We start from the raw sequence: 27,943 nt of genomic DNA on the forward strand, positions 1-27,943 counted from the left end.
TCGATGTCCTGAGAGTTGTGGACCTGAGGTACTGCACTGCCAATGGCAATGGCAATTGGAATGACAACTGGAATAACAACTGGAATGGCAAAGGCAATTGGACCGGCAATTGGAATGGCAATTGGACCGGCCAGGTGAGAACACCTTCGCCCTTACCTTTCTTGAACCAAACGTGGGGCCTCTAAAGCCAGCCCTGATGCCCTTCTCGCCCGGCATCTCCTCTTTCGAGGGGCTCCTGCTTGAGGGTGCACGTGCTGAAACAGAGCAACGGCTGGGCAGAGGTTTCCGTCCGAGACCCAGAGCGTGGGCTAACTGTGGCCAGTTCTCTTGCACTCGTCCACCTCTAAAGGCGCCAGATGACAGCTGTCAGATGCAGCAGTGGATCATTGAATCCATGGAAAGAATTCTTACGGCCTCTGCCCAAGGGCACGGCCTAGATTCTGGGTCCTTTTGAAAACACTGAGGGCACGGCCGGCACTTCCCGGGGGGGCCGCGTTTCTACTACTCCAGCAGGGAATTTTCGGATGCTTTGGGGACATCACTGACTCCCTTCAAATGCAAAACGTCTCCTTTCCCTTGGCTTTTTAGGTGCCGCAGTTTCCCGGTGGTAACCTCGGCAACAACACGCAAGTCATCATTGGTGGCCAGTCCCAAATCGTGACCCTCAAGAGGCTGTGGCGCGTGGCAATTATTGAGCAAAACAGCATCAGCGGGTCCTGGAAAACCATCTGGAACTACAACACGGTGAGTGGCAGGAGCCTGCCTGCTTGTTCAAAAAGCGTACAAGGACGCTGGCTCCTCGTACAGCTGGCCCGGTGACGGGGCTGGTTGCTTTATTCTCAACACTGGGAGTCCACGACGTGGGGTAGAAACTCTCAGCATTTGTTATGGTTTCCATCCTGACATTATGCCAATATTAACAGTTGGAAAAAACTGAATTGTGAGTGCTCGCTCATTTTATTCCACAGGGCGTCATTGCAACCAAAGTCACGCAGCAGAACACCTGCTACATTTCCATCATGAACAGAAGTGAGATGCCCAGCTTTGATAATCTGGCCCGACTGGCACAAGAGAGCAGGGTAAGATTCCAAAGGAGTAGTAGTGTCCTGAGCCTGGACTTCATCGGGCCCTTTGTTAATGTGCTTTTACCTTCTGGAGAGGGTGAGGTTGTCACCAGCGGCAGGATCTCCTTTCTCTACACAGTACTGCAGATTGGGAATTTGTCCTAGGAATGCTTTGCCAAAAGAAGAAAGGGGCTGCATCATTCCCTTCCCCATCTCCCCTTTCTTTGAGGACGTTGAGCTCTGCAGCCTGCCGGACAAACCCTTGCTCTGAGGAGCCCTTCAAGGGCCTTAATTCTTTTGGCATGCCAAGATCTCAAAGTCCTTTGCAGGCCATTCAGCACCAAACTGCTTTGGTCAGCTCAGAACATTGCATTGCGGCCGTGCTTGGCCAGACATCATTCTCCTTTGAGGCGCGAGAGAGCGTCTCCCTACTGCACAGCCTTTCCCCCACATTGATGGGATGAGGCACAGCAGGAGCCCTGTGGCCCTAGCTGAGGAAAGAGCAAGAGAGCAGCGGGAAGCTGAGGGCTTGGGAGGAAGCACAGGCATGCAGGGACAGTGGCCAGGAGACAAAGCAGTGCAGGAGGAAAGCAGTGGCAATTCATTTGAACCAAAGCCCTCGGGAGCTGTTCAGAAAGACCTTTCCCACTAGAGCAGCCAGGGGTCTCTGAGAGGTCCTAAGCACTGCTTGCAAATAGTCCGTGAGCAAACGTATCTGCGCGGGCTTGCTGCTGCCCTCTGGTTCCAGTTTAGAGTGGGCTGTGGGAAGAGACTTCTACTGCCAGCCTTCCAGCCGACAGCCGGAGTGTCTCTGAGGGGTGAGAGCAGGGACTGAGCAAATGCTTTGGAAGGAGCTCATGTTCAACACAGCTGCCGCACTCTTCCTCTTCAGCACGTTCCTTCCGCTGCCACTTCTCCTCGGGCTCCCTGCCCCTTGCCTCCCTTAGAACGCGATGCCTTTGGAGCTGCTTTCAAGGCTTGCTAGTGGTTCCACAGGCACCCAGGGGATGAAAAGGTGTCCCCAAATGCAGTTGGTACTCAAACTCCAAGCCCTGAGTTGTTATTCCAGAGCTGCGAATGATGCCTAACCGGAACCAGATCACAGAGCTGATCTTACTGAATGCTGTTATTTGATGTTTAGAACCTGATCGGTCTTGGAAGATATACCAGGAAGATCACCTTTGTCGCCAATGGATTGGTCAACAACCTCAACTCCTACGGAGCCGACATCATCACTATGTGCAGCGGACTCACCACCTACATGGCATACGAAGTTCACGGTGAGTGCAAGCAAGGGAATTCTGAGGGTTACTGATGTGGCGGTTTTCTTCCTTGGAGAATGACTAAGGCAATATTGCTGCTCTCCCACCTGAAGACGCACAGAAAGCAAGGCCTTCAGCTGTTGCTCAAAGGGTTTGGCATCTCCGCGGACCAGGACTTGAACAGGGTGGTGTCACATGCGCCAGAGCTGACCCAAAGCAAAGCAAAGCAAAGCAAAGCAAAGCAAACCCTTACAGCTCCTTCCTGGGAGCTTAAGGGGGCTCAAATATGGGCCCAGAGTTTTTCTGCCCACACGGAGCTCCTCTGCAATGCCCAGGCAAAGAAAATGGGTCGTCCTAAGGACCGCTGTCCTTCGGCTCAGAGCTGGCTGACGACTTGACCGAGGCCCTTGCCAAACACTTGGGCTTCACAGCACCAAGCCAAGCGGCTTTCTTCCCTGTAGGTTTTTCCCGGGGGCAACAGTCGCGTTGCCCAGGGCTTGAATGACCTACACTTCCTAGCAGTCTTGCAGAGCCTCACAGCAAACACATGGGACTGGCCCCATGAATCAGCAGCAGCCTAACCGTGTAATGCCCAGCCATGGGGACTCACAGGAGCCAGTGGAATAGATCCCCGATTTCTGCACAAGAAATCCCAAAGGGTGGTCAAGAGCACGGCTTGGTGGGCATTCCTTGCTGAGCCACAGAGCTGGTGCTCTTTGGAGACACCAAGGGAATTTATCCCTCGTACAGCTCAACCTTTCCAAGTGCAGCAATTCTGCAGAACCTGGCTCCCTCTGAGCAACAGCAACACCACCAGCACTCTCTTGCAGAGTGGCAGCCAAGGTCTTAGGCATTAGCTCATGGGGTTTTGTTTTTGTTCCTTTCTTGCTTTTCAAGGACTCCAAGTGAATCTGGGATCATGCATTACCCTCGATGTCCTGAGAGTTGTGGACCTGAGGTACTGCACTGCCAATGGCAATGGCAATTGGAATGACAACTGGAATAACAACTGGAATGGCAATTGGACCGGCAATTGGAATGGCAATTGGACCGGCCAGGTGAGAACACCTTCGCCCTTACCTTTCTTGAACCAAACGTGGGGCCTCTAAAGCCAGCCCTGATGCCCTTCTCGCCCGGCATCTCCTCTTTCGAGGGGCTCCTGCTTGAGGGTGCACGTGCTGAAACAGAGCAACGGCTGGGCAGAGGTTTCCGTCCGAGACCCAGAGCGTGGGCTAACTGTGGCCAGTTCTCTTGCATCCGTCAGCCTCTAAAGGCACCAGATGACAGCTGTCAGATGCAGCAGTGGATCATTGAATCCATGGAAAGAATTCTTACTGCTCTGCCGAACACCACAGCCTTGATTCTTGTCCCCTTTGAATACACCTCTCCTTTATTATAAAATATGCCTCATCTTCCATTTCTCCCTTTATCAGTGCTCTTATCCTTTTTTTGCAGGAATTGTTAAAAAATATTTTCTCTTAGACATTGTTTCTTACACAGTGTGAAATTATTTCTTGTGTTTTTCTAATCTTTGTAGATTGACAACAACCAAGAAATCATCACTGATGGACATTCCCAAATCTCCATCTCTGGTGGAGACTCCCAAATCTCCATCTCTGGTATCTCACAAAGCATGAGCATCAACAGTGAAACACAGGAGGCAATTATTGAGCAAAAGAGCAAGCGTTTGTCCTGGAAAACCATCTGGAACTACAACACGGTGAGTGGCAAGCAGCATGCTTGTTCAAAAAGCTTACAAGGATGCTGGCTCCTCGTACAGCTGGCCCGGTGATGGGGCTGGCTTCTTTTTTCTCAACATTGGGAGTACACAACTTGGGGTTGAAACTCTCAGCATTTGTTATGGTTTCCATCCCGACATTATGCCAATGTTAACAGTTGGAAAAAACTGAATTGTGAGTGCTCACTCATTTTATTCCACAGGGCATCATTGCAACCAAAGTGATGCAAAAGAGAACTTGCTACATTTCCATCATGAAGAGAAGTGAGATGCCCAGCTTTGATGCACTTGTCAAAGTTGCTGCAGATGGGAGGGTAAGAATTTAACGGTGGAATTACTTGGAATGTTGCACAGTATTTGAAAGTGAACAAATGTGGACGACTGTTTTTTTCAAAGCCTTTTAAAGTATCAGGTGTTTAGGAGGGATTTAGACCCCACTGTATATTATGCAGTTCAATTGATTTTGAATGTCATTTTATTTTAAAAGTTTAAAATATAAGAATATGCCCATTAAGATTCTTTTAGTGCAGGTTTCTCATGTTTAATTATTGTTGTAGATACCATGGATAAGTTTCACATTGTTTTCAATGAGTACTTATATTTATGTCTTTTTAATACTCTCTTTTGATCCAAGTATGTTGACTTGTTGCAAGGTAGCCTTTATAATTTTCCATCCCTTGCACGCTAAAAAAATTAGTTTCTTTGGGTGAGCAGTATTTGATTAAACAAAAAATCCGAATAATCTGGAGAATTTTAAATCATCTTTCAAAACATTTTTAAATTACTAAGTACCATGTTAGTAGGAGTTCTGCCCACCAAATAAGCTCAGACATTTAAAAAATGGTAGCAGCATTTAGCATAATCACCTTTGAAGACTGAGAATGGAGTCCTTAAAAAAATCGAGGCTTTAAAGAGCAAGAGCATCTAGGGGGGAGAAGAAAACCAGCAGAGTGTTCTCGGTAAAGGCATAGGCAAAAAGATGGAGCTTTAGCTATAATTCATGGCTTACTTTTCCTAAGGGCCTCCTCCTCAGTCTAAGCTCAACTCCCTCCTCCAAAAAAAGAAGGAAGCACTGTGAAGTAGGCTTGTGGAAACCCATTCATCAAAGTCCGCTATTTTGTAGTGGAATATATATTATAATCACAGCCATCGCTGTCAACCCTGCCTTTACATTGCAGTTCATGGGGCCGTTTCTTAATGTGCTTTTACCTTCTGGAGAAGGTGAGGTTGTCACCAGCGGCAGGATCTCCTTTCTCTACACAGTACTGCAGATTGGGAATTTGTCCTAGGAATGCTTTGCCAAAAGAAGAACGGGGCTGCATCATTCCCTCCCCCATCTCCCCTTTCTTTGAGGACAAACGATTGCTCTGAGGAGCTCTTCAAGGGCCTTAATTCTTCTGGCATGCCAAGATCTCAAAGTCCTTTGCAGGCCTTTCAGTACCAAACTGCTTTGGTCAGCTCAGAACATTGCATTGCGGCCGTGCTTGGCCAGACATCATTCTCCTTTGAGGCGCGAGAGAGCGTCTCCCTACTGCACAGCCTTTCCCCCACATTGATGGGATGAGGCACAGCAGGAGCCCTGTGGCCCTAGCTGAGGAAAGAGCAAGAGAGCGGCGGGAAGCTGCGGGCTTGGGAGGAAACACAGGCACGCAGGGACTGTGCCCAGGCGACAGAGCACTGCAGGAGGTAAAGAGCGTGGCAATTCATTTGAAACAAAGCCCTCGGGAGCTGTTCAGAAGGACCTGTCCCACTAGCGCACTCAGGGGTCTCCGAGAGGTCCTAAGCACCGCTTGCAAATAGTCCGAGAGCAAATGTATCTGCGCGGGCTTGCTGCTGCCCTCTTTGCTTCCAGTTTAGAGCGGGCTGCAGGAAGAGACTTCTACTGCCAGCCTTCCAGCCGACAGCCTGCGTACCCCCGAGGGGTGAGGGCAGGGACTGAGCAAATGCTTTGGAAGGAGCTCATGCTCAACCGAGCAGCCGCACTCCTCCTCTTCAGCGCTTTCCTTGCGCTGTAACTTCTCCTCGGGCTCCCTGCACCTTGACTCCCTTAGAACGCGGTGCCTTTGGAGCTGCCTTCAAGGCTTGCTAGTGGTCCGATAGGCACCCAGGGGATGAAAAGTTGTCCCCAAATGCAGTTGGGACTCAAACACCAAGCCCCGAGCCATCACTGCTGACCTAGGAATATGCCTAGCACGCAACAGGTTATGGCACTGACCTTGCTGCATGTTGTTATTTGATGTTTAGAACCCAATTGGTCATGGAAGACCTTCCAGGAAGATCACCTTTGTCGCCAATGGATTGGTCAACAACCTGAGTTCTTATGGAGCCGATGTCTTCTCTATGTGCAGTGGAGTCACCACCTACATGGCTTACGAAGTTCATGGTGAGTTCAAGCAAAGGAATTGTGTCTCTGAGATACCTGGCCTTTGTTTCCCTTGGGGAATGACTAAGGCACAAATGGTGCTCTTCCACCTTGAGACACAGAGAAACTAAGGGCTTCAGGAGTTGCCCAAAGGGTTCGACATCTCTGCAGCTCAGGAGTGAAACAAGGTTGAGTCTCAGACTCCATAAATGACCTGATGTATATCATTATTACCGCTTTCTGTGAAGATTAAGGTGCCTTAATACCAAGGATTTTACAGATTGACATCCTCTCCAATGCCTACACTAAGGGAAAGGGTAGCTCTAAGTACCATTATTCTCTCATTTCTGTTTTGTGGACCTAGTGGTTTTTCATGACTCCAAAATGTTTTTTTGTTTTGTTTAAGAAATCATTCCTATTACAGCAATTATGATCAACCTTGTTCACTTCAAGAAACAAAAATGAGCTGTTATAGATTACCTAACAATATATTACCTATGAACTAATTGTAATTTTTGGTTTGTTTTTTAAAGGACCCAACTACAATCAACGATCATGCACTGCACTTGATGTCTTGAGACTTGTGGAGCTGAAGTACTGCAGTGGCAATGGCCAGGTCTGGAAACCTTAACTTTCTTCAACAAAGATCCAGCCTTCAGAGCTGCTGCCCAAAGCCAACCCTGATGCCATTCTTCCCTGACATCTCCTCTTTCAAGTTTTGTTCTTATGGTTCAGATGCTGAAACAGATAATTTGTTGACTAGAGCTTTCAATTAAAAACCTTTTGCATAGATCACCTCTGGCTTGTTTCTCAATCATCTGTGAATCTTCCATGGAAATATTTTGTTTCCCTTCTGCCTCATTTGAGCCCTTCAAATGCTCTTTTCCTTGCCAGCTATCAACATAGGGTACAGCCAGAGAGCTGGGCAAGCCCCAGGGTGTGTACGGTACAAACAAGGCATTCAGAGTTAGGCCCTTCCTTTCCCATTCAGGGAAAGATGCCTCACATTAGAGATCTTGATTCAGGTGGCACAAAACGCAGAAAAAAAGAAGTGCAAAGCAATGAATTTGCCTTCTTTAGGGGAAGGGGAGTCTCTGTGGGATTTATCATGTTGTGCTTATAAAGCCCTCCATTTTCCAGTGAATAGCAAGGACTGGATACAAGGCATCGCCTTGAACACTGAAGAGGATGAAAATGTGTTCCAAAGATGCATTCACAGCATAAAAACAACTGTTGATCATAGGAGACAGCACAAAGTTCCCAGTAATCTTCTCCCAAATGTCTCTAGTTCAGCCATGAGCATGCAAAAAAATCCCAAAGAACAAAACATCTTCCTCAGTGATGTAATGGCACCTACAAGAAGATGAAAGATTTCTTCCATTTTTGCTTCCATTCCTGTCATATCAGGAACATGTATCTTTCATGGTAGCAAATTCAGATTCTCTCTACGAGATTCTCCCAGTGTTCAAGAATTGGACAGGAATGAAGCCAGGAATACAGTCAGAGTGGGTCCCAAACATTTGACATTTGAGAATTTTAGAGGGAAATTAGAATTATTTTTTTTTTAATTTTTAGCAAGGCATGGTCCTTGTTTCTCAGAATTTTAGAATCCAGATTATTTCCTCTTCTCTAACAAAAATGGCAGGATGCCTCAAGTTATCCAGGTCAATACATATCTGTCTTTAGTACCAATACCAGCCATGCAACATCCCTCATTTTCTGATGCCCTCTCACTGGTCCCAGGGGCTTTATTCTGTAGCAGGTTGAAAGGATGCAGAGTTCACTGAGGCACATCTCAGGCAAAAGCATCTGAATTACCTGGATGAGCTCACATCAGTCCCAGCAGAGGAGAGACACAGGCAGGAGTTTGTTGTTGCCAATCTCCTTCCTTTTTGGTATTACTCAAGTTCTTTTACTTCCTTCACAGACTATCAGTTGTCATTTTGTGGACACTGAAGAATGAAAGAAATAGGCAAAAAACAACATTTAGGGGCAATGTTAGTACCCTACAACAATCTCTCAGGTCTTGCCCTGCTTTGCTTTCTCCTTGGCATTTCTCTAACTTGCTTTCCAGCAGGGACTGGAAAGAAACTTCTTTGTAGTTTTATATGAGTTTTAATACCAAACACACATGAATGAAAGAAAAGAGAACTTCAGTCATCTAATGAACTGTCATGGTTTGACACTGGCCACACACCTGGCACCCATGACAGCTGCTCACTCGCTCTCCCCTGCCACAGCTGGGCAGAGAAGAGAAAAAAATTTAATGATGGGGTCATGAATTGAGATAAGGACCAGGAGTAAACACTCCAAGGGCAAAACAGGCTCAACTTAAGAGTTATGAAGTAAATTTCTTACTAACAAAGTCAGAGGAGGATAATGAGAAGTAAAATACGCCCTTAAAAACACCTCTTTCCCCCAACACCTCCCTCCTTCCCACTAACAGCGCAGGGAGACAGGGCATGGGGGATTTTTGTCAGTTCATCACAGAGATCTTCTTCCACTGCTCAGAGAGAGGAGTCCTTCCACTGCTCAGAGAGAGGAGTGCTTCCCCTGCTGTGCCGTGGGGTCTCTCCCTCAGGAGACAGTTCTCCATTAACTTCTCCAGCATAGTTCCAATCTCACAAACAGCAGTCCTCCCAAAACTGCTGCAACATGAATTCTTCACATGAGCGAACAGTCCTCCTAAAACTGCTGTGGCATGGTCACTTCCACAGGGTGCAGTCCTCCAAGCACAGGCTGCTCCAGCTTGGAAGCAGGGGGCCTGTCTCTCCACCAGGTCTCCCACTGGACCACAGCCTCCTCCAGGCATCCACCCTCTCCAGTGTGGGCACCTCCTCCACAGGCTGTGAATGGATCTCTGCATCTCCCATGGACCCCATGGGCTGCAGGGGCACAGCTGCTTTACCATGGTCATCCCCATGGCCTGCAGAAGAATCTCAGCTCTGGTGCCAGGAGCACCTCTGCAGCAGTGCAGAACCTGAAGGCAGCAGTCCCCTGCTGCAGGGGGAGGGCTGCCCCAGAACCGGAACACGCAGGATGGTCATTCCATGGCCACGAGCTGTGGGGCTGGTCAGACACGGTTCTTGTAGAAGCGTTGCAGATTTAGAAAGGCAGCTGTTTGGTTCCTGGTCTCCATGGTATTTTTATTGAGGAAAACAGGGGAGGAGTGGGGAGACTGGGGAGGGGGAAGGGAAGGCGAGGGAGGGTACAGGTTCCATATGAGTCCAGAACCAAAGAGGCCCGTTCCGGATGTGGCTGGGGATTTTATCTCTAGGGATGGGGGGCGGTCCTGACTCACATCCAGTCAGAAGGGGTCAGGGGGGCGGGGTCAGGGACAGGAAGGACACACGTTACAACACACCTCCTCCCTCTCCTTCTCCACTGACCTTGATGTCTCCCATGTTGTTTCCCTCACATGTTCTCACCTCCTCCTCTTCTCTGGCTAGAAAAAACTGTTCCCCACTTTGTTCTGATTTTCTTCATAAATATGTTATCACAGAGGCTTAACCAACATCTCTAATTGGCTTAGGCTTGGCCAGCGGCATGCCCATCTTCAGAGCCATATGGGATTGGCTCTGCTGGACATGGTGGAAGCTTCCAGCAGCTTCTCCCAGAAGCCATCTCTGTGGCCCCCCCGCTACCAAAAACCAGGCCATACAAAACCAACACATGAACCAAAGCCAGTTCTCAGCAGTCTGATTAGAGCAACTATAAGTCTTTTCCTTCAGTAGTTTATTACTTTCATGCACCATATTTGACACCTTGTGCACAATGGGTACAAAATGATCAGACTGAAACACAGAGTGCTCTGCTCACTGTGCTGACAGAGTACTATACCTCTTCTGCATTCATACAGTCCAACCAAGGCATCAGTTAGTAGTAAAAAGCTTTAATTTAATTTTTATGCCTTTAAAGTAAAGCTTAATTTAACTTTTCTTCAGTCATTATGCCATCATAGACTCATTTCATTTGAAAAACACTCAAGAAGCGGCAGCCTCTGCTTTCCTCAGCATCGCTGTGCTTAGGCATAGGTGAGGGCTGAGCAGCAGGGGAGACCAAGAGTTATTTACTGAAGGAGAACTACAACAATAGCCACATTCTCACGATTTGCACCTTGCATTGCACTGACTGAACTCTGCTGATCCCATCAGACCGTTTTTCAATTAAAGGTTAATTTCTCAAAAGTATTTGACTAATTAACACAATTGCAAGAGTCCACAGCCTGAGCTGGTTGTGTCAGGCAAAGCCTTAGATATATTCCAATAGGCATGCCATACTTTTTGGAGTTCATCACACATCTCCCAGGAACACACCTGAAATCAGCATACATGTGCTTGAACCCAAGCACCAGAGTCCTAGAAGCACCCTTCGATAGGAAGTAGCTGAAGGAAGGAGCTGCCTAAGAAGGGCTGAAACCCCTCTAATTTCACTTTGGCCAGTCCTCAGGCAGAGGTTTAGCTTACTAAGCTGTGACTCAGAACCCTTTGGTGAACATGATATTTCACAATAATGCCACATTCTCAAAGTAGTCCTTGTGCTTTCCATAGTTCTCATTTAAGTGAAGCCTTTTAAATCTTTCCCCAAATAAATCACTCTTTCCTCAACTGCTACACTTTGAGAAACATGCAGAACCGATAACATTATGCTACAACACAGCAACATTTATTGTCAGAGGAAACCTAATTTCTCCGTAATTTTCAAAAGGCCAAATATTTTCAAATACATTCTGATTTCCCCTGATGAATCACAGAATCACAGAATGGGTCAGGCTGGAAAGGACCAGAATATGTCACGTGGCCCAACTTCCCAGCTCAAGCAGGGTCATTGCAGAGCACATGGCACAGGATTGCATCCAAACAGTTCTGGAGTATCTCCAGCAAAGGAGACTCCACAGCCTCTCTGGGAAGCCTGTTCCAGTGCTCTGTCACCCACAGAGGAAAGTTCTTCCTCATGTTCAGGCTGAACTTCCTGTGCATCAGTTCTGGTCTCTTCCTCTTGTTCTATTACTGGGCCCCATGGAGCAGAGCCTGGTTCATGCTCTGACACCTCCTTGCAGATACTGACAGATATTGATGAAGTCCTCTCTCAACAGGCCCAGCTCCCTCAGACTTTTCTCATAAGAGAAATGCTCCAGTACTCTCATAATCTTTGTAGTCTCTGCTGGACCAACTCCAGGGCCTCTATGTCTCTCCTGTACTGGGGAGCCCAGAACTGGACACAGCATTCCAGATGTGACCTCACCAGCACTGAGCAGAGGGGCAGGATCAGCTCCTTGACCTGCTGACAATCTTTCTATTGCATCCCAGGACACTCTTGGACTATTGGACAGCTTGTTGTCCACCAGGACACCAGCTCCTTTACTGCAGTGCTGCTCCCACAGGTCACTCTCACCACGTACCAGTGCTCTGGGTTATCCTTCCACAGGTGCAGGACCCTGCATTTGCCCTTGTTGAATTTCAGACAATTTTTTCTCTGCCCACCTCTCCAGCCTGTTGAGGTCCCTCTGAAGGGCTGCACAGCACTCTGGGGGATTGGCCACTCCTCCCAACTTTGCACCATCAGCAAACTTACTGAGGAGACATCTACCCCTACATTCAACTAATTGATGCTTAGTAAGTTAAACAATACTGGGCCCAGTATTGAACTCTGGGGGACACCACTAGTGACAGGCCTCAAACTAGACCTTGTGCCTCTAATTGTGACCCTCTAGGATCTGCCATTCAGCCAGTTCTCAATTCACATCATTGCCCCCACAATCTAGTCCAAGCTTCCTGAGTTTGCCTATGAGGATATTGTGAGAGACAGTTTTGAAAGCCTTGCTGAAGCTGAGGTCAACAGTCACTGCTAATCCATTCATTGATAATATCCACCCCTTGTTCATTCAGGTAGTTGTTTCATCATAGAAAGGAATCAGGTTGGTCAAGCATAACTGACCTTTGCTGAATCCCAGCTGACTATTCCTGATCACCTTCCTGTCATCCATGTGGATAGAGGTGGCCTCCAGAATGAGGTGCTCCATCACCTTTCCAGGGATTGAGGTGGGGCTGACTGGCCAGTAGTTCCCTGGGTCCTCATTTCCCTTTTTGAAAGTGGAACAACATTTGCTTTCTTGCAGTCCCTGAGCACTTCTCCGGATCACCATGACCTTTCACAGATGATCCTGAGTGGCATTGCTATGGTGTCTATCAACTCTCTTGGCACTCATGGATGCATCCCATCACTGTCCATGGACTTTGTGGATGTCAAGCTTGTCCAGGTGTTCTTGACCAAGGGAAAGTCTTCCTTCCAACATTTCTTTACTCTAGTCTCCTGGGTCAGAGATCCTGAGGGCTGGTCTTGTCAGTGCAGACCCATGCAAAAAATGCATTCAGTAACTCTGCCTTCTCTGCATCCTCTGTTACCAGGCTGCCCTCTCCATTAACTAATGGGCACACACAATCATGGGTTTTTCTTTTGTTGTCGATGTGTTTAAAGAAACTCTTCATGTTGTCCTTGAGGTCCTTGGCCAGATTTAATTCCAGATGGGCCTTTGTCTTCCTTATCTTATTTCTTCTTACTCTGGCAACCTTTCTCTATTCATTCCAAGCGGCCTGACCCTGCTCTAGCTCCTGTGTATTTCCTGCTTATGCTTGAGTAATGACAGGAGTTCTTTGTTCATCCATGCAAGTCTCTTGCCCCCTTCACCCAATTTCACACTTGCTGAGATGCAGTGTTCTTGAGCCCGGAGGAGTGATCCTTGAATATCAACCCACTCTCTTGGACCTTTCTTCCCTGCAGGATTTCTTCAAAATGACCCCTAAAGAGGCTAAAATTAGCTCACCTGAAGTCCATGCTTACAGTCTTAGTTGCTGCTTTGCTTCCTCCTTGGCCGATACTGAAATCCACAATCTCATGGTTACTACAGCCAAGGCTGCCCCCAGGCTTCACATCTGCAACAACGCTTTCCCTGTTTGTTAGTATGAAGTGGAGCAGCATACCATTCCCTGTGGGATCCTCCTGCCCTACAATTGCTCATCACCCACCCGAAGACAGAGCTCAGTACATTCCAAGTAGAGGACAAATAACTCAAAGAAAAGGTAAAGACAGGGCCTCAAAGACAGGGCAGCTCCACCACCATGCCTTCCTGGTTTGTCTTTCCTGAGCAACGCGTATCACTTCCTGTCAACATTCTTGTCAGGTGAGCTATCCAACCACATCTCCATGATCTCAGTGAGATCAAAGACCTATGACTGCACACAGTTTTCTAGTTCCTCCTGTTTGTTCCCCACACTGTATGTGCTGGTGTACAGCAGTTTTACAGTGGTATTTGACTGTATCAATATCTCAGCAGAGGTGCAAAGGCGTCCCATAGTCCTGTCTTGCTAGTTACATCTTTGGATGCTTTTTCTTGCTGGAGGTATCCCCTCTTAAACCTCCTTTTGCTACTTGGGTGGTCACTATAATTGTCTCCTGCCCACACTTTATCTCTTTTGAGCCTGGCTCTCTATCCCCCTTGAAATCTAGTTTAAAGCTCTCTCAATGATCCCTGCTAACCCCTGAGCTAAGATCCCTTTCCCCTGTTGAAGCAGGTGGACCGTATTTGTTGCTAGTGGGCTCAGGTTCATTTAAATTCCGCCATGATGACAAAACCCAAAATTCTGCTAGTGACAGAATAGAGGTAGAGAATTAGGTTAATATAAATTCACCCATGATGAAAAAATCCAAAATTCTGTTTGTAACAGAAAAGAGGTACAGAATTACTCTTAGTCTATGTAAGCAAAATTGCCAGAAGAATTTTACCAATTATTTGACACTGTCATCCACTAAAAACTGTGTAAACAGAAGAACCCAGAGCAGCAAGTAAAAAGTAAAATTGCAGCATTTCAGTTCAAGTCTGATTAACAGAACTAAATTTAAATATGTAAAGGAGAAGGATTCCATCAAGCTATGATGAAATTATATGATGACAATAAACTCTCATGGTGGCTCATAGGGTTTTTCTTCAGGTACTTTTCATAAATATTTACTTTATCAGGGAGTCAGCAGGTAGTGGGAGAAAAGGCAAAGAGTGAAGCAACACCTCTAAAAACCAACATAACTCTCCATGCTCCCATTTGCACTCAGGTGGGCATGCCATGCTCTAGATAAAGGCAGGTGACATAGCCTAGAAAACTCTGGCTCAAGGACAGGTCAAGCAGAACTAAGCACATTCCATAATTAAAATAAAAAAAACACCTCAAGCTCCAGCTTGAAGGATGAAACCAGAAATAATTTCATCAGTTTTACTCTTGCTAGACAGCAAGGAACACAAAAAGCACATGAAAATGTGTGTGCACAAAATGAAACAGTAATTTGAGAAAAGGGTGAAATCTGAAATGCTTCTTACCCTTGGGAGGTTGCTGAAGAGTGATAAAAGAATTTACTATGGAAACAGAATGCCTTGAGCAGAGCGTTAAAGAGGACACAGAGACAAACTGGTAGTGGAAAAAAAAAAATAGGGCCTTATGCAGACAAAGCCCCATTCCCTGCCCTTTTTCCTGGCTATTCTACAGTTGTCACTAGTTTTGTAAGCTGTGCTTAGTGTCAAAAGCCTTTGCCACTAGAGCTGTGCGTTTGCCACATGAACTACTCAAGCACGCAGAAGCTGGTGGAAGATGTGGATGTTCAGGGCCACAAGTGTGATGCATTTCTGTAATGGCTAAGTTGGCTTGGATTGTTGGAAGACAGTGACAAAACTGCTTTCCAACTCCCTGCTCATAACTCGGCAGGGATGAGGATTGTACAGCTCAGTTTCTCTTGCTTTATTTGAGACGGGCTCAATTAATAGAATTTCCAGAGGCTAGTAAGAGGATTTTTTTACATACAAAATAAGACTTTTATGTGTATTTGGTATCGTGGAGACTCAGGACATAACTGTTGCTGTTGAACTGCTAGTGGCGTGAAGAACCAGGCCGAAAAAATTGTGGCAAAATTCTGAATTTTATTATTCAATTCTAAAACTTACATAGACTTTCGAAGATCGTCTGGATTGGGTCAGTTCAAAACCTCCCCCTAGGCCGATTGGCCAGGCTTGAACCGCCTATTTTTCCAGAGACCATTTCAATAGAATACAAACTTTATCTTTGTTTATAGAACACAGGAAGAAGAGAAAAATTCCCATGGGAAAGAGTCTGTGCTTGCCACACATAACCTGTCTTCATTTGGCATCCACAGATCAGTCCGATTAGATGAGCTATAAATCTTCCCCCTTGGTAGTTTATCACTTTCATTCGAGGTGTATTTGACAATTTGAGCAAAGTACAAAGTGGATGTGAAACAGATGAAAAGCCTAACACTGCTCACAGTGCTGGCAGACAGCTGCAGCTCCATGGCACTCATGGAGCCCCAGCAAGGCCCCAGGCAGGAGCAGAAGGACAGAGTGTGGCCCTGAGCAGCACAAGTGAGAATTGGGCCTCCCCTTCTCAAAGAAAGTAAGATGTACTGGCTTTTCCAGGAATAGCTGCAACAATAATCCTCATCAGAAGAGGCTGGCAGAGAAGTAGAGTGTTCAGAGACATTAATTCAGAGTGACACTGAGTCCCCATCGCACCGTTCTGGCAACGCAAAGGAAGCTTTAGTGTGCAAACCCACCCTGAACTGCAGCCAAGGGCACCATCAACACACAGGGACTGGCAGAACTGCTGTCAAATACAAAGCACTTTGGGAGTTGGGAAGTGAGCTCCTCTAGGAGTGGTGCTTCTGGAACCTGGAACAGGCACAGCGAAGAAAACAAATCCAAATTACCACAGGCTCTTGGGCCGTGGCACCATGTATCACTATCAAATTCAAAGAACTATTAAAATCTACTTCCTAAATAACAGGTGACATCAAATGCCCCATGGTGCTGTGCCTCCTCACACATGTTTTGCTACCTCTAGTTTATGGTCTCTTTCTCAAATCAGCCCTTAAATAATCAGGTCCTCCTCTCCTGAAGAGGCTCAGTGAAGACACAGGAGCCATGTCTGACAGAAAGCAGATCCTGGATGAGCTTGGAAAGGAAGGTCAGCAAAAGAACTTAGGAATTCCTATGGTTTAGAACCAACCTCATGATCTCTAGGGACTCACTTAACATTTTTAACATAGCATGATCACCACCTCCCTTGGTTTGAAAGGTGGTTTTGCTTATAGGTCCAACTGCAGGCTGAGTCCTTTGCCACATTGGCACAAAGCAGCACTACAAGTTTACTGGGAATCTGCTCTGCTTCTGATTATCTTTTTTTTTTACATTTAAACATTACTGTTAAACACATTGGACTTACCATGACCAGTTTTCTTTCATTTCCCTGTATGCAATGAATTCAATCGGGCTGCTATCAAAGCCTCCTCTTATCAGAGTGCTTCCCCAGGAAACTCGTCATGCTTCTGTGAACACAGGGCACCTGCCAATAAGGTAAACCTATTTTCAGATTTAACTTTCGGGTATTATGTATAAAACGTAAGAGTACACATCAATTACCAGCAGAGCTGGCCTGGCCTACCATCCAAATGAAGTTCCCTGTAAGCATACGTATCACTTTCTCATAAAACTCTTATGGCAGGGCAGCTTTTAAATGGTTTTGAGCTTTTCCTGGCACCAAGCAAACTCATAGTGATTTCTGCAGGGCTCACAGAGTGAAAATGCCAACAGGGTGGGGACTGCAGGGGTGAAATCTCCCTTTTGGCAGGGATGGAACTCCACATGCCTAATCAAACGTGAAAGAGAGAAGTGCTCTGTTCCAGGGGTGACACACACACGGGAGATGTCCACAGGACAATATTCTCTCCTTCATGACTCAGAGGCAAATCAAGAGTCTCGGCAATTCACATAAAGTTAGAGCTTAGCTGTTTGCTGAGAGCATGAGACATGAGAGATTTCAAGTGCAGGACAGCGACACCGGGATATTTAGAGCAGCCTGAAATCAGTGCAGGAAAAATTCTCAAGCATTACTGTCAAATACTCTGCATCAGACTTGGACATTTTTCATCAAAATCCTCTTCTGAAGGAGATGAAATCTGGGACCAATTCAATGTTCGAGGGATTGTCTTCAAGAAAATAATTGTTTACAATAGTTATCCCAAAAGAATTTTTCATCATAGCAATAGGAAATCTCTCCAAAAGATATCAGCAGTATTTTGGACAAACCTGAGCAACAGCAAGCATGTGACTTGTTGTCTATAGATTTATGAACAGGTAACAAATGTTTGATGTCCCAGTTTTCTGAACAGAAATGCTTCTGCCTACCCTTAGACTATTAGTCCTGTATTCAGAAGAGGAGGTCACTATGAGGACACTGAGGTTCCCTTGCTGCTGTTTTCCAAGTACAGAGCTGGACTGTGCACTCGTATTCCAACTCTTCACAAGAGGTGCAAATGGACATTTCTCAGATCTGATCTATGTCTGAAATCAAAAGCTCGAGGTGAAAAGCTCAGCTTTGCAAAGCAAATATTTCAGAGTACCTTTTTCCAAGGAGTTACTGAACTGAGGCTGGGCTTCATCTATGTAGCAAGGGCAAAAGGAGTCTAGCCCATGAGCTGCCAGGACTCATTGAGAGGGCTTTATAGTAGGATTGAATGGGGGAAGGTATGAAACCAGGCTCCCCAGAGATGAGCCTAAGGTTGGTAAGCCAGATTTAGGGGTGAAGTCAGCAGCCCTGCTGAAATGCGTGTACACTAATGCACACAACGCTTGTAACAAACAAGGAGCTGAAGCCATGGTACAGCAGGAAAGCTCTGACATAGTCGCCATCACAGAAAAATGATGGGAAGACTTGCTTAACTGGAGTACTTCAATGTATGGCTACATGCTCTTCAGAAGAGACAGGCAAGGTACGAGAGGTGGAGGGGTGTCTCCATATATTAGGGAGTCTCTTCACACCAGGGAACTTGAGGTAAATGATGATAAGGTCAAGTGCCTATAGGTAAGAATCAGAGGAAGGCCTGGTGGGATTCTGTTACAGACCACCCTAAAAGGATGGAGAGATGGATGAATTATTTTGTAAGCAGTTGGAGGACGTTTCAAGATCAGGAGCCCTTGTTCTTGTAGGAGACTTCAAGCTGCTGGATATCTGCTGGGAACTTAACACAGTGGAGAAGAGGCAGTCGAGGTTCTTCGAGTGTATGGAGGAACACTTTTTGTCCCAGTTGGTGAGTGAGCCTAGCAGGAGTGAGGCTCTCTAGACCTGCTGTTTACAGAGAAGGGCTGGTGGGAGATGTAATGGGGCACTGGGGCACAGTGGCTATGAAATAATAGAGTTCTCAATATTCAGTGAAACAAGGAGGGGCACCAAAAAACTTCTACACTGGACTTCCAGAGAGCAGACTTCAGCCTATTCAGCATGCAGATTTGGTGAGTACCTTGGGAAACAGCCCTTAAAAACAAAGGGGCCAAGAAAGGATGGATGTACTTCAAGAAAGAAATAATGAAGACACAGGAGCAGCCTGTCTCTATGTGCTGAAAGATGACAGGGAAGACAACTGGCCTGGCTGGGCAGGGAGCTTTTGCAGGAACTCAGGGAAAAAAAGAGGGTGTAACACCTTTGGAAAAAGGGGCAGGCAACTCAGGAAATATTTAAGGATGTCATTAGGTCATGCAAAAAAGAAATTAGAGAGGTGAAAACTCAGAACTTAATCTGGCCACTTCTGTAAAGCCTAATAAAAAATGTTTTCATAAATACATTAATAGCAAAAGGAGGGGCAGGGAAAACCTCTATTCTTTATTGGATGCAGGGTGGGAATATAGTTACCAAAGATGAGGAAACTTAACTCCTTCTTTGCCTCAGTTTTCAATAATAAGATAGGTCATCCTCAGGACAAGTGGCCTCCTGAGCTGGTAGACAGGGACAGGGAGCAGAATGGAACCCCTGTAATCCAGGAGGAAGTAGTTGGTATCCTGCTGAGCCTCTTAGAGGCACAAAAGCCTATGGGAGAGACTGGGATCCATCCTAGGATGGATGAGGGAACTGGCAGATGAGCTTGCAAAGCCGTTCTCCATCCTTTACCATCAGTGCTGGCTCACTGGGGAGGAGATAGATGGCTGGAGGTGCCAACAAGGTGACGCTCATTCACAAGATGGGCTGGAAGGAGGATGCGGGAAACTCCAGGCCTGTCAGGCTGACATCAGTGCCTGGTAAGATTCTGGAACAGGTCTCCTGGAGAGCCATCCTGCGGTATCTACAGGATGGCCAAGGGATCAGACCCAGGCAGCATGGATTTAGGAGAGGCAGGTCCTGCCTGAGCAACCTGATCTCCTTTAATGATCAGGTGACCCACCTGGTGGATGAGGGGAAGGCTGTGGATGTTGTCCATCTGGACTTTGACAAAGCCTTTGACACCATCTCACACAGCATTCTCCTGGAAAAGCTGGCAGCCCATGACCTGGACAGGTGCACTCATCTCTGGCTGGACAGCCGGGCTCAGAGAGTGGTGGTGAATAGTGTTGTATCCAGTTGGAGGCCAGTCACCAATGTTGTCCCCCAGGGATCAGAGCTGGGCCCAATCCTGTTTAATATCTTCACTGATGATCTGGATGAGGGGATTGAGTCTACCATTAACAAATTTGCAGATGACACCAAGTTGAGGGGGAGTGTTGATCTGCTGGAGGGTAGGAGTGCTCTGCAGAGGGACCTGGACAGCCTGGATAAAAAGGCTGAGGTACCTTGAATGCAGTGTCCAGTTCTGGGCTTCTCAATTCAGGAAGGATGTTGAGACGCTGGAGTGTGTTCAGAGAAGGGCAACAAGCCCGATGGAGGGTGTGAAATACAAGCCCTGTGAGGAGAGCGGCTGAGGGACCTGGGCTTGTTTAGCCTGGAGGAGGCTTAGGGGAGGCTTATCACTCTCTACAATTTCCAGAAAGGAGGGTGCAGACAGGTGGGGTCAGTGTCTTCTCCCGGGCAAATTGCAATAGGACAAGAGGACCCAGCCTTAACCACCAGGAGAAGTGTAAGCTGGACATTAGAAAGGATTTGTTCACAGAAAGGGTGATTGGGCATTTGAATGGGCTGAGCAGGGAGCTGGTGGAGTCACTGTTGCTGGAGGTGTTTAAGAAAAGATTGGATGTGCCATGGTCTAGCTAACAAGGAGGTGTTAGGTCATAGGTTGGACTTGATGATCTCAAAAGTCTTTTCCAACCTGATTGATTCTTTGATTCTGTAAAACTTTACCAGATTTCAGAGGAGATCCTTAAACATGTCCTCTTTCAGCCACGGCACTGTTTCTGCTGTACTGTGCGCTGCACTGAGCTTTTCAGCAGCAAATTTCTTCACCTGCCTAAGCACGAGACCACATCATACACGTGGCATTACTGGAAGAGGTAATTTACGTTTTACCAAAATCTATCATCAGTCTCCATGACACATTTACCTAAACAATATAATTGAAAGGACCAATATTTTTCTTTCCTTATGACTATTTGCATTGTAGAAAGCTTTTCTTTTAACCAGTGCCTCTCTCTAGCAACCCACTTCTCTTTCTCTTTGTTTGCAAAAAAAAAGGGCATTCTTGTTTAATTTTAATAGGGCTATGTTGCAACCAAAGCGTTTTCAAAGAACAACTGCTTCAATGAGCAAAAGGTTTTGGCTTGGCAAATGGTTCCCTGCACCACCTCAAGGAGACAAGGTAGGAAGGTGGATGAAAGTGGGGAAAAAAAGCCGATTGATTGTCAGTGAAAAGCACTTGTTAGTACACACAGGAGAAAAGTCTCCAAGAACTGAAGAGGACTTTCTCAGCAGGGCTGAGTTACTCTAAAAGTTCATTCAAAAGTTGCATTGCCCATAAAGAACCCCTTCCCCCATACCAAAGATGTGTGTACAGCTTTTGAACTCCAGTTTTGGTTTTCCTAAATGCTGCTTTCTGGGTTTGTTTCTTTGATGCTCAGGGACCTGGGCTTTACCAATTGCCACCCAGAGAGAATTGCTTCATTATCTCAAGGTTCAGACTCCAAAGCTTGAACCCATTTGGAAAATGCACCCAAGCTCTGTGCAGAGGAATTCCCTCCTACCTTGCTTACCGAGCTCCTGGTGAGTTTGCTACTGACAGCCTTTGTGTTCCAAAATAAACAACTGCTTGCAGTATACATTTAGAATGATGCAGCTCAGTTTTTAAGTGACTTTTCCTGGTACATTTCCAACATAAACCTGGAAAGATTTATGTTACAATGTTCTCTTATTTTCTCAGTTTAAATCTAATCAGTTTTTCTTTCAGGATCAAACTTCTTATCAGGATCAAACTTCTTAGAGCAAGATATTTCATACTTGAAAGTTAAGATAGATTAACTGCCTATTACTGTGCCATATCTTCTATATTAACCATTTGAAGTCTGCATTTATAGAGATCAGTATAAGTGAGCTCTTTTTATTTTAACATCTTACCAGCATACTAAGAATTGCAATGTTTTATTTTAAAAATAAGCATTGACATTCAGTATGGCCAATTGCAGAAAGACAGATGCACTATTACTCCAATCAACCCAGAAACCAAGGTGCAAATAACAGAATTAAGAAGTGTATTGAATGCAGTATGAAGATGCTATTTAAGAATGTTTCTTAATGGTTTAATACAGGAAGCAAAGAAGCATCCCCTCACCAACTGCAAGTTGGAAATCTGAAAGAGTCAAATTATAGTTAGTCTAAAAGTAAAGCAAAAATATTGGGCCTACTTTCTTCATCTGAAACATCACTAACTCAAGTCTGTCTAGAAAACACCACATCTTCACATTCCCTCCTCACTCAGGGGCCCTTTCCTTGCTGTTTGAAAGCAGTTACTCTAAGAGACACTTTACCCACTCAGGAACACCCCACAGTTACTCTAAGGAAAGGATGCAACAGCCTGTTCTGGTCAGGAAAAACCTTTTGGGGTCTCTAAGGGTCAACTGACATGAAAACCAAAGCAAAACTGCACCCAAAAATATTTTAGCACCTCCAAAGAAAAGCAACCGTAGGGTTGCAGTATTTAAACAAAAGTTCCTGTCTGACGTGCCTGGGGTTTCTGAAGAGACTCTTCTCTCCTTTTTCAACTTGGCATTGCATTTTCCTTGAGGTAACAGAGGTACAGCCCTCTTCCCTTATCCTACTGGGAGTCACTGGGAATGTCTCTCTGGGGGCCGTGGAGCCCTGTCACAGATGATGATTCCACACACTCCCAGGCAGCTGGGATGTGGCCTGAGCAGGATCTGTGGTGCAGATCTTGCAGCCCTGCGGTCACCGCACAGCGCAAAGAGCCTGGCAGCCTCGCAGGCAAACAGGGATACCCTCTGCCCACTCCAACCAGACCCTCCCTGGTCTCCATGCAGGGAATAGCAGTGTGCAGATGCTTCTGGCCAGGGACAATGCCTGCTGCAATACCATCCCACTTAAAGCCACAATTCCAACAGCAGAGCTAAATACTGTCAGCAAGGCCCAGCTGCTCTCAAAACTACTTTAACTTCACACAGATTCCTGGTTTTATTACAATATTACACCTTGTAATGCTTAATACATCTCGAACCTTTTTTTATTTCATGAAAAGCCTTAATTCACCATGTGTCCTACAGTAACATTTCAAACTTTACACAAAATGTGGAACTAGCACTGAACCAATGAAGCAAAGTAGTTGCTCTTTCCAGACCCAGGGAATGTATTTGCAATATGACACCCTGGAAGGCTTGTTGCTCTAATTGGGATGTCATTACATTTCACAATGTTCACTAGTCAAATTTAAATTGATTCAGGTTTTGATTGACCAGGAAGAGAACAAGACTGAAAAAGAGATTTCTAAATAGGGCCATGCTAGCAAAGTCTCCAGTGAACCTCAAGAGACATCAACACTGTAACTCTCAAAATGTGCATTTAAGCACAGAGGTATAGAAATATTCCTAACAGCACAGAAGATTGGAGTTGCTTACCTTGCCAGAAAAGATCTTTCTCAACAAGGGTGAGGCTTGAGGTTCATTTAAATTTAAATTGTGAGAGCAGCCAATAATCATTGCACATCCATGTAACAAAGTGGCAGGATTTTATCCAAAGTCCTAAGTCTGTTTTTCCGCTCATCCTACAGCAGACAGAATACGCAGATAAAAAACATCTGAAAAACTATCAACAAAACAAAGTTCGAGAATGACTTGCGTATCATTAAAATGCCATCACATAGTCTAATAAATGTGTTTGAATACTTGCATGTATTTTAAGACAAATTCGAGATGTTGAAAGAATTCTGAATTCTGAGGGTTTTTTTTTTTTTTTACACAAAATAGATGTTCTGATTGGAGATACCACCAGCAGGCCTAATACCGGTCTTGAGGGTGAAAATTTACCACAAGAACTGTAAATTAACCAAGCGGCAAGGGCATAAATGTGCCAGTGCTGTTCTACTGGCTCCGCCGTGGCACCGCAGCCCCAGCGGGGCTTTCCCGCCCTTTCCTGCTCCCCTCACGGCCCGGCGCCACCTCAGCCCCTCTTCCGCCAGCCCCTCTCCCTCCAGCCCTCCCAAGCCCTCACGCACCTTCGGCAAAAGGGGAATTCCTCGCGGGCAGCGCAGGGGCTTTCTCGGTGTTTCTCGTGGGGCATCAGTGAGGGAGGGAGAGCGCGGTCCCGCCCTCACAAATCCACAACTGGCGCTGCTGCTCGTAAAGCAGCCGGGAATGTGATGCCCGTTTGGTGTAGCGGGATGTATCAAAAATTGGTGCTGCAACGTGGTGATGCTAAGATGCTTCGGGCTTGCAGATTCAAAAAGTGGAACTGAGACCAGAATTCAGTTTCCTATTGCACGTGCAATAACGTTTAGACGTTATTTTTATTTATAACCCCCCAGCCTAGCTATCCTTCCTTTTAAAACAGGCTGCTGGATTGCAGCTGAAAAGTAGTTTCTATGCCATAGACCCGGGTTGCTCACAGAATGAAACTGAAAACTTCGCATTGGGCTATGAAGACAGACTCAAGGGGCAGTCGTGGGAGGAACAACTGAGGGTATTCGGTGTGTTCAGCTGGAGGAGACTGAGGGGAGACCTCACTGAACTCTTCAACATCCTCTCGAGGGGCAGCAGAGAAGCAGCTCTGATCACTGCTCTCTGTGACCAGTGACAGGACCCGAGAGAATGTCTGGAGCTGTGTCAGGGGAGGATTAGGTTGGAAAGGTTCTTCCCCCATAGGAAAGTTGGGCACTGAACAGACTCCCCAGGAAATGGTCAGGCCCCAAGGCTGACAATGCTCCCAGGCACAGGCTGGGATTGTTAGAGTATCCTGTGCAGGGCTAGGAGTTGGACTGGATGATCCTTGTGGGTCCCTTCCCACTCAGGAGACTCCAATATTCTATGATGTAAAAACAAGTATTCAAAAATCTCCATCTCAAGTACTGCCTGTGTCAATAAGTATTCATATCACCACAGAAAATAAACTGTTGCTACCTAAAATAGCAAAGAGACCTTCACAGACCTACCCATATATATGCAACATTTCAGCTTGAACCGGTTGAAGCTGACCAGAACTGTGGGGGACAAAATTTTTTTTTCAAATGTATCAGTGGCAAAATGTCCAGCTAACAGTTGGATAAATACATCAGGCAATAGGTGAGCAACTGGCTCACTGGTCAGGCACGAAGGTCTGTAGTGAATGGGCTGACATCATGCTGACCCTGCTCACTAGTGGGGTTCCACAGGATAGAATCCTTGGCCCTGTGCTTTTCAAGACCTTAATAAATGACTTGGCCACAGGACTGGAAGGGATGCTAAGAACATTTGCAGATGATCAAAACTGGGAGGAGCAGTTCAATCCCTCAAAGTCAGGAAGGCCATGCAGAGAGACCTTAACAAATCAGAGGGCTGGGGCATCACCAACCATATGAAGCTCAACAAGAGAAAGTGCCATATTCTGCACCTGGGATGTGGTAATCCTGAATATACATACAGAATGAAGAACGAGATGCTGGAAAGCAGTGCCACAGCAAGGGATCTCGGTGTCCTGGTCAGTGGAAAGTTGAATATGAATATGCACTACCCTGGCAACCAGGAAGGACATCTGTGTCCTGCGGGGCATCAGGCACAGCATCACCACCCGATCAAGGGAGGGGATTTTCTTGCTCTGCTCTGCACTGGGGTGTTCTCACCTTGAATATTTTGTGCAGTTTTGATCACTGCAATATAAGAAAGATATTAAGCTGTTCGAGCGAAGATGATGAAGGGCCTAGTGGGGAAGCCTTGTGAGGAGCGGCTGAGGCCACTTGGTGTGTTCAGCTGGAGGAGACTGAGGGGAGACTTCATTGCAGTTAAAACTACTTTGTGAGAGGAAGAGGAGGGGCAGATGCTGATCTCTTGTCTTGGTGACCAGTGACAGGACCCAAGAAAATAACCTGAAGTTTTGTCAGGAGAGGTTTAGGTTGGATATTAGAAAAAGGTTCTTCACCCAGAGGGTGGTTAGGAGCTGGAACAGGCTCCCAAAAGTGGTTGCAGCACCAATTCTGGTGGAGCTCAAGGAGTGTTTGAACAATGCTCTCAGGTACAGGATGGGACTCCTGGGGATGGTTCTTGTGCAGGCCCAGGAGTTAGACTCAATGATCCTTGTGGGTTGTCTGTGATTCTGTGATTCCTGTAAAACATTGTTTAGTGGCCATGTATTTTGGTGAGTGCTATAGTTACAAAGAACATAGAGTGCATTTTGGAAAGTGCAAAGGCTTTTATTTATTAAGACTAATTGAAGGCAGGTTTTCTTTGTTTGTTTAAAGTCAAGGCTATCTTTGATCATAAGTTCAATGTGAATTTTCAGAAGTAATTAGTACATGTCAGAAAGTTACTATAAAGCATATTTATTTTTTTACTAGAAATGGAGTCTTATCTGGTAATTATTAGGTCAAAGTTAGCAGAAGTAGAGTCCCCATATTTATCAAGTAGTTACAGCAGGAAATAATTTTCAGTGAAAAGCAGCAGGGATACAAATCACAAAATAATTTTATTGCAACACTCAGTCCTCCCACACCTAATTCTGAAAACATATAAAAGGTGGAGGGTTCACATTGCTCTTTCTACCTGCAGGAGCATCAGCTCTGCAGTCAAGATGAATCTGTCTGTGAGTATGCATGCTTTTCTTCCTTATAAACTGAAACTTTGATTCAAACCCATTTCTTTATCCCTCGGAAGTGCTTCTGCCTTTCTAGAGCACAAAGGCTTTCTCTGGGGACATTTTGCTCCTCCAGAGTAAGCAACTCAGTCCCTATTACCCAAATGAGCTGATGAGGTAAGGATTTTTTCACAGCTTGGCTGTACATTATTCAGCAAACAGGAAGCTTAATCCATGTCCATTTTTGTCAACGCTTTTGCACAACTGGAGCAATGCACTAGTGGATCAACCCCTTCCCTGTAATGCCAGGGAGAAGAAATTCTCCTCAATCTTGTCAAATACCTGTGTGTTCCTGCACAAGTGTGAGAAACAACTCCAGATTCAGGTCTTGAAAGAGCAAGTGTGAAATGTGTCTACTTTGCAGCATGCTGGGGTAAAGCAAGGGTGACTCCTTTTTAGGGCACTATTGCAATCCCAGGATGAAAGCAAAAAAGGACCCAAGGAGGACCCTTAAACATCAGATTAGGAGAAGGGAAGGAGGATTCTCCTGATCAGATTTGTCAGCCAGAGCTGCAGTTAACACTTTTGTATTTGATTTTCCTTTCAGATTTTGACTGCAGTCCTTCTTGGACTTGTCCTGACTCCAGCCCTTGCTGATTATGTGAGTACAGTGAACAATTTCCACATGAAAGAATGGCTGGTCTTTCTTTGTTCACCCCCTTGATAAGATCTTTTTTCTTTCACCACCCATTCGGAGGAAGCAAATTGAAATCTTCTCACAGAGATGAACCTCTGGCATTCTGTGTGGGGTAGAACTTATTCTAGTCTAGCAAAGATTTTTTTTAAAATTATGAGATCATGGATTAGTTTGAAAATCTAAAAATGTCTCATTTTGTTATTGAGTCTCAGCAAAAAATTGAAAACCAACAAGTCATCCTTGGAGTTATGACCAAGGTACATATCACTAGTGGCCAATCCCAAATTGTGACAGTACTTACCAGAGCAGCACTTCTATTGTAACAGGGATTTTTCAGAAACTTTGGGAACACCACTGACTTCCTTCAAAGACTAAATATCTCCTTTCCCTTGGCTTTTTAGTCTCAGCAGCCCAATGACAACTGCCAGGTCTCTGTTGGTGGTATTTTCCAAAATCTGACACTCAGTAGTCAAACACGTGTGGTGGTTATGGAGCAAAGGAGTGACAATTTGTCATGGAAAACCATCTGGAACTACAACATGGTGAGTGGAAGGGAGCGTGCTTGTTCACAAATCATGCAAGGACACTGCGAGTTGACTCCTTGTACAGCTGGCCCAGGGAGGGGGCTGATTTATTTGTTCTGAATGTTGGGAATCCACAATGTGGGGTAGCAACTCTGGGCATTCATTTCTGCTTTAACAAAGAGCTTTCTCCAATCATAAGGGTTGAAAAACTGAATTGCAAGTGGTCAATAACTTTCTTATAGGGCATCATTGCAACCAAAGTGATGCAAGAGAGAACT

At 45.8% G+C, this 27,943-nt stretch overlaps 1 protein-coding gene and 1 long non-coding RNA gene across 6 annotated transcripts in view; both read left to right on the forward strand.

The window, feature by feature from the left end:
- LOC146428106 (uncharacterized) overlaps positions 1–27,943 on the forward strand; it is a 73,255-nt gene that overhangs the window by 13,534 nt on the left and 31,778 nt on the right. For 2 of the 5 annotated variants that reach the window (XM_085080558.1, XM_085080563.1), the window contains 7 exons: positions 94–134; positions 589–744; positions 969–1,079; positions 2,206–2,344; positions 3,224–3,384; positions 3,864–4,046; positions 4,268–4,378. In XM_085080558.1, coding sequence (XP_084936684.1) covers positions 94–134; positions 589–744; positions 969–1,079; positions 2,206–2,344; positions 3,224–3,384; positions 3,864–4,046; positions 4,268–4,378 — 902 coding nt within the window. The remainder of the gene's footprint in view (positions 1–93; positions 135–588; positions 745–968; positions 1,080–2,205; positions 2,345–3,223; positions 3,385–3,863; positions 4,047–4,267; positions 4,379–27,943) is intronic. The other 3 variants (XM_085080559.1, XM_085080562.1, XM_085080560.1) reach the window with 3 other exon arrangements.
- LOC146428107 (uncharacterized) lies at positions 26,389–27,678 on the forward strand. The gene is made up of 3 exons (XR_014856207.1): positions 26,389–26,453; positions 27,052–27,105; positions 27,543–27,678. It is a non-coding gene; the product is annotated as an uncharacterized LOC146428107 (long non-coding RNA).

This window comes from Lichenostomus cassidix, chromosome 22, assembly GCF_008360975.1.
Source record: "Lichenostomus cassidix isolate B80296 chromosome 22, HeHo_3.0, whole genome shotgun sequence".
In the NCBI taxonomy this organism is placed as follows: Eukaryota; Metazoa; Chordata; class Aves; order Passeriformes; family Meliphagidae; genus Lichenostomus; species Lichenostomus cassidix.